General features: G+C 46.0%; 1 protein-coding gene across 1 annotated transcript in view; it reads left to right on the top strand.

The window, feature by feature from the left end:
* Window positions 1-10,566: 10,566 nt before the first annotated feature.
* Window positions 10,567-12,036, top strand: part of LOC110494352 (S-adenosylhomocysteine hydrolase-like protein 1) — a 58,709-nt gene continuing 57,239 nt past the window's right edge. The window contains exon 1 of the mRNA XM_021569325.2: window positions 10,567-11,145. Within this exon, the coding sequence (XP_021425000.2) occupies window positions 10,957-11,145 (189 nt within the window). The 5' untranslated portion in view covers window positions 10,567-10,956. The remainder of the gene's footprint in view (window positions 11,146-12,036) is intronic.

Raw genomic sequence — 12,036 nt, 5'->3', positions numbered from 1 at the left:
CTCCCAGATTGCCGTGCCCCACTCACGAGCCCGTCCAATAAGGAGAGATATGACGTAGGCGACACGAGCAGTGCTCCTGGAGTAAGTGTTGGGCTGGAGAGAAAACACAATATCACACTGGGTGAGGAACGAGCGGCATTCAGTGGGCTCCCCAGAGTAACACGGCGGGTTATTGATTCTGGGCTCCGGAGATTCGAAAGCCCTGGAAGTGGCCGGTGGATCGAGGCGGAGATGGTGAACCTGTTCTGTGAGGTTGGAGACTTGGGTGGCCAGGGTCTCAACGGCATGTCGAGCAGCAGACACTTCCTGCTCGTGTCTGCCTAGCATCGCTCCCTGGATCCCGACGGCTGAGTGGAGAGGATCCGAAGTCGCTGGGTCCATTCTTGGTCGGATTCTTCTGTTACGGTGCGTGAATGAGGACCCAAAAGCGAATTAACTTAAACAGAGCTTCTTTAATTACCAAACATAGGTAGGCTCAGACGGACCGGCAGATTCCGACAGGACAAGACAAGGTTACAGCAAACATGACGACAGTCTGGTTCAGGCATGGAACACAACAAACAAGAATCCGACAAAGACAGGAGCAGAAACAGAGAGAGATATAGGGACCTAATCAGAGGGAAAAAGGGAACAGGTGGGAAACGGGGTGAATGGGTAGTTAGGAGGAGACAAGGAACAGCTGGGGGAAAGCGGGGGAGAAAAGGTAACCTAATACGACCAGCAGAGGGAGACAGGGTGAAGGGAAAGGACAGAGACAAGACACAACATGACAGTACATGACATAAACTTTTGTTATTGACCAAATACTTATTTTCCACCATAATTTGCAAATAAATTCATTAGAAATCCTACAATGTGATTTTCTGGATTTTTTCTCTCTCATTTTGTCTGTCATAGTTGAAGTGTACCTATGATGAAAATTACAGGCCTCTCATCTTTTTAAGTGGGAGAACTTGCACAATTGGTGGCTGACTAAATACTTTTTTGCCCCACTGTATATCACGTTGTCAAGGCATATGAACTAACAACAGGTTATAGAGCAAACAACATAATTATCACAACACATAGGTTGTAATATGGCTTGTTTTTCCTGGCTTGGCTTTCCTGGAGGTTTTACCCACACACCACTACTGAAGATCAGCCAAATTATCATCCTACCTGACTCCCAAAGGAATATAAAGAAACATGTACAGTAGGATGTGATCTGCAGGACTTTTTGTCACATTCAAGAATAAAAAAAACTTCACCCACAGGTCAATTACACATTAGAAAGATCAAAAGGCAAGTCTGTTTGTGACAGCCCTTTCACATTCCAGTTAGTCAATTGGTCTCTTTAGTATGCAAGCTGCATCTGCTGACTGCCTATACTAAACTGTAGGAATGGAAACTGATCCGCACTGCTTCTTGACACACTCCTCGCTTAACCTGGAAGCCAGCCACACCAATGTGTTGGAGGACACACTGTCGAACTGACGACCGTAGTCAGCTTGCCGGCGCCCGGCCCAACACAAGGAGTTACTTGAGCACGATGAGACAAGGACATCCTGGCCGGGCAATCCCTCCTCTAACCTGGACGTCGCTGGGTCAATTGTGAACCATATGGGTCTCTTGGTCACAGCCGAGCTCAGACGGATGATATTCCTATTTGTTCAGCACTTTTGAAATGGACAAAGACAAAATTCAGAACATGGGCCGTTCTTACAGTTTTCTCCCTGTACACCAAGTCAGAAACATAGGATAAATAACTGGGGCATATAAGCAAACAATGAAAGCTTTTACAATATTTGCTGATGACATCTCTCTAAATCTGGCTATAGGCTACATGTGCACCACCAAGTCAGAACAGTAGACCTATAGTCTAAGTTCTGAGGGGGAGAGGGAACTAATTCTTAGGGTGAGACACATGGGCTACTAACAGCTTACTACACAACATACACTAATTATTACTTTCTTAGCTACAGTATACATATATCCCTGGCATATTACATCATTTATGTAGCAGCATACAAGACATGGGCCTATTTTTGGACTTGTTGTGCTGTGCTCACTTGTGGGCAAACTTTGTCATCATCTAGATTTATGGTGCTTTCAAGACAACGAGGAACTCTGAAAAAAAAAACGAGGTTGAATCACAAGAAAAAGACCCGAGTTCCTGACTTGGAAATCCAAGTTGGATGACCGTTCAAAACTTATTTTCCCAGTTGGAGCTAGTTTTTTCCTCCATGTTCCCAGATATCTTGAACGCACTGAAGTCTGAGATTTCCCAGTTGTTTTGAACCTGGCAGAAGTCATGCTGTATTGATAGCATGGCCAATGTATTCAACCTTTTCTGGCCCATGGTGTTTTGTGTGAATGTGTATCCTTTCAAGCTTGGAAAACAGACCCCTTCAGACAGATATTTTAAATCGTTAAACCCAGACTTGGACCACACACCCTCTCCACTGAATAGCAGGCAGGGAAAGCAAAATAGTGATTGCTTTGCATCGCAGTTAGCCACTGATTCCTTCCAAACCACTCATTGTTGAATTTGCCATTTCCGACTGGTTGTGTAATGTCCAATGGCCTATTATTAGCACTAATACGTTTTATCTATAATTTCTCTTCATATGACAAGGATGGAAAATAATTTGCCAGTAGATTGTCAAAGTGATTCATGATGACTGCTTGTCTAGCTAGCTAGCTAAGATTTTGATATATGTGATTTGACATCATTTTATCTGTGGCCAATGACCTTGAGCCTTCTTGGACGGGCACTTCTAGTGTAAATCTATGGCAGGACCCAAGGGGACTTGAATTGCCTAGCTCTCCCTGAAGATTCTGTGGTGACAAAGTGTCCCCATGAGTGATAGAACACTGAGCCAATCACGGCGCAACTAGAGAAAATTACCAAAGCCTATGCTCCAGTCTTTTGCCGGCTTCCCCTCCTACACAGAAAGATTGAGCTAGGCTGAAACGCCTGCATTTTGTAGCTCAAGAGCCATATTTGTATGCTTCTTCATTAACTCAAGGATTGTATAGATTTTTTGTCATTGTTTACATTGTAACACAAATTAATGCCAAAATAACTTGCAAAATAGGCAATTTTTTGCTAAACAGGTAGGGCTCAAAACAGGTAGAGGTCTGACTGGTCGCCACTGCTGCTGAGTTTGCAAGATAACTTTTCTTTAATTTAGATTTTCAGGCACAAATTAAAAGGAGGTACTGACTCCCCCATGGATTGATGTTTCAGCATTGTCTCGTTTTCTTCCTCTTTGGGATTGGGTTGGCGGATCGCATCCGACTTTAAGGTGCATACACTGCCACCTATTGTACTTAAGTGTGAGGCCAGTCACAACCTATCTACATTATTCATGTTGCTAAAAGGAAAAAATTGGACCAGGAACTAACCCTTCACCTATATACCTCTATTTCATTTATTTTTTAAAACACCATCACACTCACTCTTCTGCAGTAAAATCTCATACACCCAGGCCCTTCTCTGCAGCTGCCACCTATATTCCCACAACCCCATTAAACTACTTTGACCCTATCTGCTCCTGCACCATGACAACGGGCTGGGAGGATGGGATTAAGGCCGGTCCGCTCATTAGGTGGCAGATTGATGAGGACTGCTTTTCCTGAGCTAAACGGTCTAAGACACATCTCCAACAACACATAAAACCTCACATAATTCTGCCCCAAAACAATTACAATTTCTCTCAATCAGTGGCATATGGGTTTTTTAGGTGAGCTCTGATGTTGCCCTATGATAAGCAGTGCCCACTTTGTCAATGGCAGGGGTGCAAAATATTTATCTTGTCCATTCCCAGCGCGCCTCTCCAGGGTGCTGTTGGAGAGACATCACTGTGGCGCTCCACCAAAACTCAGTCCAAAAATGATCTAACATAAATCATGTAGCAGATATAGCATATGGTAGAAATAGTATGTGGCCTTTTCTGTAGCCTAAAGGTTGGAGATAAAATGTATGACAATACGGAAACTTTTTACATCATGCAGGTTTCTCCGATCAAATGGCCTAACCTAAATGGCGCCCAATCAAAAAAAAATGTTAACAGACAACATATCCTAAAAACAGGACAGATCAAAGTAAAATGGATAATATGGAATGGACAATCAGGCTACTCACAACTGCTGTCCAGGAGTTTCATCCGGTGGGCGAAATTGACATGATCAAGGTTTCAAGTTTGTATCTGTCAATTTTTTCAGAGCTGATCATAGCAACAAATGAAATACTTCTTCTTCATTACCCGCTGTGTAAACACATTGTAAATAGGCTCAGGATAACTCTTTCTGATAAAGTTGGGTATCTGATATTCAGAGCTCAGAGTCACAGGAAGCAGGACTAATAAAGCCAATGAAACGGCCTGTTTGCAAATGGTGGGCCTACAACATGGATGGACATTCATGAAATTCCATTGCGGGCGATATGGCAGGCCGTCTTTCCTTGTGTGTTTTACAAACGGTAGGCGTACCACATAAAATTAAATTGCAAAACTATAGGCCAGAGATAGGGAGCTCCAGTCTTCTGGGACCAGGTTGGTGTCAAACTTTTGCCCCAGCCCTAGCGAACACATCTGACTCCAATAATCAACTAATCATAATCTTCAGTTTAGAATGCAATTCGTTTCAGCAGCAGTGTTTGACTAGGGATGGGGAAAAAGTGTGACACCACTGCAAACCCCGAGGACTGAAGTTGCTCAACCCTGCTGTAAGCTATAACTCCGTAAGCACGAACCGACGCTGACACATTTATGACGTCTTTTTTTGGTGCAGTCCAGACTGCACGGATGTTGGTTTTTGGTCTGGTCCAAACCAAATCTGCACCAATCATAGACATCGATGTTTGGTTCAGATTTGTCCGGTATGGACCAGCCTTGATTTGGCTCAAATATAGATGTCTATAAATTACATATTTTCAACTTTCATTCTGAACTGAAAATGGATCTAAATTCAATGACTGGAAAAATACGTATTGTAGACGTTTTTTCAACGTCATTTTGCTTACTGGGACTATTCCTCTAGGGGTGGCATTTTTTAGTTTTTGTTGCCTAGGGTGGCATAATGGCCAGGGCTGGCCCTTAGGGGACACCACCACTCAACACACCCTGTAACACTACTTAAGACAAATCTCGTATACCCAAATAATTCTCTGCAGCTGCCACCAGAACATCTATTTTCCTTGATTTACGTCCAATGTAATATCCACTGTGGTAGTACAGATGAAGACTGAGCTGGAATATCGCAAACTATTGAATAAAATTCCATATTGTATTCTGTCTCTGTTGTCATTCCTGTACTTGATTGCACCTGGTAACCTTACCATATGCAAACATTTGGTGGCAACGAAAAAAGGGATGGCGAACAACTTATTGACTAAGTTTTCCTCTTGCCACCACAGGTTTTTTTTTTTATTAGGTTAATGTGGACCCAGTGACTCAGACTTGAGCACTTATACCAGAACTTGAGCACTGGGACTTGGACTTCAGTTACAGTGACTCGTTTCTTGACCATTGGTGACTTGGACTTGGACTTGGACTGGAGCACAAGAGACTTGGGGCTCAACTCTGGACCCAAGGTATAGTCACTTGACTACATCACTGGTGGAGTGTACCTCCGGCTACATTGAGCCGGTATCAGTTGATGCATGTAAAAATGTTAAATGTTTTTATGTGTACCTTGTACCTGTATTTGGGTGCTTCAATCTGTAGTTTTTGTTAACTTCAATCCTCTGTTTTCCAATGGAGTATGAAGTTAGGGACTTCAAACATACACTACCACTCAAAACATGCACTACCACTCAATACTTTTATAAATATCAATTATTTAACGTTTACTGTATACCTGTGCTTGTCCTGATTACTATAGTTGTCCGTGGGAGTTGGAATCCAAAAAATAAATTGCATTCTATGCATCACTACCAAAATAATAACAAATATGCCGTGCAATGACGGGACTGCTCCGTTAACAAACAACGGCTCCCTTGGCAGGGGTGGCGTAAAATGATATTTCTATCAAAAACTACAGATTGCAGTAGAAAAGAACAGAGTTACACAGGACAAACAAAGGTACAAGGTATGTATTAAATAATAGACATTTTTACAAGTATCGACTGATGCTGACTAAGGCTGGGAATTGCCAGGGCCCTCAAGACATGATATTACCACGATACTTAGGTGTTGATACGATATGTATTGCGATTCGTTACACCGATGTTATTGCGTTCCAAACATATTGCTCACTATGTCAGCTGCAGGAGAGAGCATTAGAAAATTAGTTTTGATCAGTCATGGAAATAAAAGTGCTAAAGATATGTTGACTCGCTATTTAAAAAGAAGATGGAGAACAAGTTATAGGATGAAAAAACATGTTGGGAGACTATTTAAAAAGAAAAAGCTATAGGATAAAAAATACCAGAGCTTGGGCGCAGGTACAGCCGACTAGCGCTAGCAAAAGCTACCTTGCAAATGGATACTTGGAGTTAGGTCTGTGGCAGTCATGAAATTTTGTCGGACGGTTATTGTCAAGCAAATAACTGCCTATCTCACGTAATTGACTGTTAATTAACATAAACTCGTTGAGCATCTCCTGGCTTCCATGCATAGACTACAAGCCACTGTTGCTGTAATGGGTGCGTGTCGGTGGCAGGGAAGTCAGGCGCAGGAAAACGAACTTGGTAAAAACGGAGTCATTTATTAAGTGCTCATACAACTCCAAAAAACAAAATATACAAAAACAACATAAGCGGGTACAAAACCCGTCGCACACCGACACATGACTTGCACAAACATACAATAAAACAATCTCCAACAAAACATGAGGGGAAACAGGGGGTTAAATACACAACATGTAATTGATGGGATTGGAACCAGGTGTGAAGGAAGACAAGACAAAACCAATGGAAAATGAAAAATGGATCAATGATGGCTAGAAGGTTGGTGACGTCGACTGCCGAACACCGCCCGAACAAGGAGAGGGACCGACTTCGGCGGAAGTCGTGACAGTACCCCACCCCACCCCCCCTTGCCGCGCGTCGGCACCGACCTCGGGGACGACCCGGAGGGCGAGGCGCAGGGCGATACGGATGGAGACGGTGGAAATGTCGCAGCATAGACGGATCCAACACGTCCTCCACTGGAACCCAGCATCTCTCCTCACTGAAGGCCCCTCGCCCGACGTCTCGAATCCAGTATGGAACGAACGGAGTACGCCGGGGGCCCCTCGATGTCCAGAGGGGGTGGAGGAACCTGGCCGGAGGAGAGACACATGGAACAGGGGGTTAATGCGGTAATCGGGGGAAAGCATACCTAGTAACATACCTAGTTCACTCGCCTCAGGACTTTAAATGGCCCCACAAACCGCGGACCCAGCTTCCGACAGGGCAGGCAGAAGGGCAAGTTTCGGGTCGAGAGCCAGACCCGGGCCCGCTTTCTGGCGCAGTACCGCGTGCTGTAGGTGGACATGGGCGGCCTCCCATGTTTCCTCCGTGTGCCGGAACAAGTCGTCCACCGCAGGAGCCTCGGTCTGACTCTGATGCCAAGGAGCCAGAACTGGCTGATACCCAATACACACTGGAAGGGAGAAAGGTTAGTGGAGGAGTGGAAGAGCGAGTTCTGGGCCATCTCTGCCCAGGGCACGAACGCTGCCCACTCCCCCGGCCGGTCCTGACAATAAGACCTCAGAAACCTACCCACATTCTGATTAACTCTCCACCTGCCAGTTACTCTTGAGGTGAAAACGTGAGGTAAGGCTGACCGAGACCCCCAGACGTTCCATGAACGCCCTCCAGACCCTCAACGTGAACTGGGGACCCCGATCAGACACTATATCCTCAGGCACCCCGTAGTGCCAGAAGACGTGTGTAAATAGAGCCTCCGCAGTCTGTAGGGCCGCAGGGAGACCGGGCAACGGGAGGAGACGAGAGGACTTAGAAAAACGATCCACGGGCCTCCCGGGTGGCGCTGTACTGCAGCGCCAGCTGTGCCATCAGAGACTTTGGGTTCGCGCCCAGGCTCTGTCGTAACCGGCCGCGACCGGGAGGTCCGTGGGGCGACGCACAATTGGCCTAGCGTCGTCCGGGTTAGGGAGGGCTTGGCCGGTAGGGATATCCTTGTCTCATCGCGCACCAGCGACTCCTGTGGCGGGCCAGGTGCAGTGCGCGCTAACCAAGGTTGACAGGTGCACGGTGTTTCCTCCGACACATTGGTGCGGCGGGCTTCCGGGTTGGATGCGTGCTATGTTAAGAAGCAGTGCAGCTTGGTTGGGTTGTGTATCGGAGGACGCATGACTTTCAACCTTCGTCTCTCCCGAGCCCGTACGGGAGTTGTAGCGATGAGACAAGATAAGTAGCTACTAAAAACAATTGGATACCACGAAATTGGGGAGAAAAAAGGGGTAAAAAAAATAATAATAAAAACGATCCACAACGACCAGGATGGTGTTACCCTGTGAAGGAGGAAGATCAGTCAGGAAATCCACCAACAGGTGCGACCATGGCTGTTGTGGAACAGGTAAGGGTTGTAACTAACCTCTGGGCAGGTGTCTAGGAGCCTTGCACTAGGCGCACACCGAGCAGGAGGAAACATAACCCTCACGTCCTTAGCTAAAGTGGGCCACCAGTACTTCCCACTAAGACAGCGCACCGTCCGACTGATACCAGGATGACCAGAGGAAGGTGATGTATGGGCCCAATAGATCAGCCGGTCTCGGACAGCAGACGGAACGCACAGATGCCCAGTCGGACACTGGAGGGGAGCGGGCTCTGCTCAATGTCCGTGTCCAGCTCCCACACTACCGGTGCCACCAGGCTAGAGACCGGGAGTATGGGAGTGGGATCCATGGGCCGCTCCTCTGTGTCATACAGCCAGGACAATGCGTCTGCCTTAACGTTCTGAAAACCTGGTCGGTAGGAAAGGGTAAACACAAAACGGGTGAAAAACATGGCCCACCATGCCTGGCGAGGGTTCAGTTTCCTCGCCGCCCAGGTGTACTCCAGATTGCGGTGGTCAGTCCAGATGAGAAAAGGGTGTTTAGCCCCCTCAAGCCAATGTCTCCACGCCTTCAAGACTTTGACGACAGCCAACAGCTCCCGGTCCCCCACATCATAGATTTGCTCCGCCAGGCTGAGTTTCTTCGAGAAGAAGGCAAAGGGGCGGAGCTTAGGTGGCTTACCCGAGCGCTGAGAGAGCACCGCTCCTATCCCAGCCTCGGACGCGTCCACCTCCACTATGAACGCCAAAGAGGGATCCGGATGGGCCAACACGGGAGCCGAGGTAAACAGAGCCCTCAGGTGACTAAAAGCCCTGTCCGCCTCAGCTGTCCACTGCAAGCGCCCCGGTTCCCCCTTCAGCAGTGAGGTAATGGGAGCAGCCACCTGACCAAAACCCCGGATAAACCTCCTGTAGTAGTTGGCAAACCCTAAGAACCGCTGCACCTCCTGTACCGTGGTGGGAGTCGGCCAATTACGCAAGGCTGCAATGCGATCACTCTCCATCTCCACCCCCGAAGTGGAAATGTGATAGCCTAGGAAAGGAGACGGACTGTTGGAAGAACAGGCATTTCTCAGCCTTGACGTACAGGCAATTCCCGGATGCTGGGTACTATTTAATCATGCTCCAACAGGCGACCAAGCACTCTGCGCACCAGGGACACATGCTCAGCGAATGTAGTGGAGATCAAAATGTCATCAATATACACCACTACACCCTGCCCGTGCAGATCCCTGAAAATCTTGTCTACAAAGGCTTGGAAGACTGATGGCGCATTCATCAAACCGTACGGCATGACGGGGCGGCAGGGTAGCCTAGTGGTTAGAGTGTTGGACTAGTAACCGAAAGGTTGCAAGTTCAAATCCCCGAGCTGACAAAATCTGTCGTTATAGGCCGTCATTGAAAATAAGAATTTGTTCTTAACTGACTTGCCTAGTTAAATAAAGGTAAAATAAAAATATAAAATGACAAGGTACTCATAGTGCCCAGAGGTGGTACTGAAAGTCGTCTTCCACTCGTCTCCCTCTCGGATACACACCAGGTTGTAAGCGCTCCTGAGATCTAGTTTAGTGAAGAAGCGCTCCCCGTGCATTGACTCTATCGCTGTGGCTGTGAGCGGTAGCGGGTAGCTATACCTCACAGTGATCTGATTCAGATCCCAATAGTCAATACACAGGCGTAGAACTTCCTCCTTCTTCTTCACAAAAAAGAAACTCGAGGAGGCGGGTGAAGTGGAAGACCGAATGTACCCCTGACGCAGTGATTCGGAGACATATGTTTCCATAGCATCCGTCGCCTCCTGTGAGAGGGGATACACGTGACTCCTGGGAAGTGCAGCGTCTACCAGGAGATCTATCGCACAATCACCCCGTCAATGAGGTGGTATTTGAGACGCCTTCTTTTTGGAGAAGGCGAGAGCCAAGTCAGCATATTCAGGGGGAATGCGCACGGTGGAGACCTGGTCTGGACTTTCCAACGTAGTAACACCTACGGAAACCCCTAAATACCTACCTGAGCACTGTCGTGACCACCCCGTGAGAGCCCTCTGTGGCCAAGAAACAGGGTGGTACTGTTGCTAACACGCAGACGTTAGCAAGGCGTTGGTCTCATGTCATGCCAGTTAGACTTTCAATGGCAGGCTACAGCCACACGGTGGTACGGTTGCCTAGGCTTAATTTAGGCTCATATCACTCCCCATAGCGCACATTTTCAGGTGACTGCTATGCAAAAAGACTGCAGCTTGGTGTACGCGACGGAACTGCGCAGACAACCAACCGTTTTATGACAGCAATTGCTACACTAGTTTGTAAAGATAAAATGGCCAACTAATATACCAAATGGTTTCTTCAGCTGCACAAATAATTCACTCTTCCTCTAAATACCGAACAGTTGGCAGCAACACTAATTCTGCAGCTAACTAGCTACTACCACGTTCTAACTCATTTGTTGCACGTTTTCATTATTTATCGGAATGTCGGACACTCTAGGGGACGGAAAGTTGGAGCTGAAACAAGCCAGCAAAGAAGTAAAGGAGAGCGAGAACGTGGCGGAAAAATACTCAGCCATGACAGTGAGCAAGAACAGCGAAATTGTCATGGGTGAACTGTCAGTGTCGTCCGCTGCGTTTAGTGCGGTCCCTACTCACAAACCTGTCAAAAAGGTAAGAAACATTAGCTATGTACGTATGTGTTTATTTTGCTACTTTTCTTATCTTCACATCATGTCCCATTCAGGATGTCCCATCTAAACATAACGTAATTCAATTATATTATTGACTTCGTTAGTAGCTTCTGCAATCCAACCATTTATTCCCAATGTATTTATAGTATTATTGCAGGTGTACACTTGGTGCAGTAACTTACGGTCTATGTCTGTCACCCACCCCCATAACCAGTGTTGATTTTAGCATGTATATATTGGTGGGGCAAACACATTTTTTTAGATGCATGCCAGCAGAGCCACTACACACGACACTAAACAATACATTAATTGCACTATAACGGTGACAAACGGTGCCCATAATTTCGATTAAGACATTAATGATTGAGCAAGGACGAATGTAGTCAATATAACTTTAAGTTCAGCACTTTTGAAATGAGCAGTGACAGAATTCAGTACATGGGCCGTTCTTACGGTATTCTACCTGTACACCAAGTCAGAACCATAGGATAAATAAAGGGGGTATATAAACAGACAATGAAAGCTCTTACAATATTCAATGTTTACATTTATCTATAACAGGATATAGGCCATGCACCACCAACAGTAGGCTAAGTTATGAGGGGGAAAGGGACCAAATTATTAGAGTGAGGCACATGGGCTTCTAACAACATACTAGAGGTCGACCGAATATGATTTTTCAACGCCGATACCAATTATTGGAGGACCAAAAAAAGTTCATACCGATTAATTAGCTGATTTATATTTTTATTTATTTATTTGTAATAATGACAATTACAACAATACTGAATGAACACTTTTATTTGAACTTAATATAATACTTCAATAAAATAAATGTATCTTCAAATAAATAATGAAACATGTTCAATTT

This window comes from Oncorhynchus mykiss, chromosome 17, assembly GCF_013265735.2.
Source record: "Oncorhynchus mykiss isolate Arlee chromosome 17, USDA_OmykA_1.1, whole genome shotgun sequence".
Lineage (NCBI taxonomy): Eukaryota > Metazoa > Chordata > Actinopteri > Salmoniformes > Salmonidae > Oncorhynchus > Oncorhynchus mykiss.
Note: the sequence above shows the minus strand (reverse complement) of the source record. Positions and strands in the feature narration are given on the sequence as shown.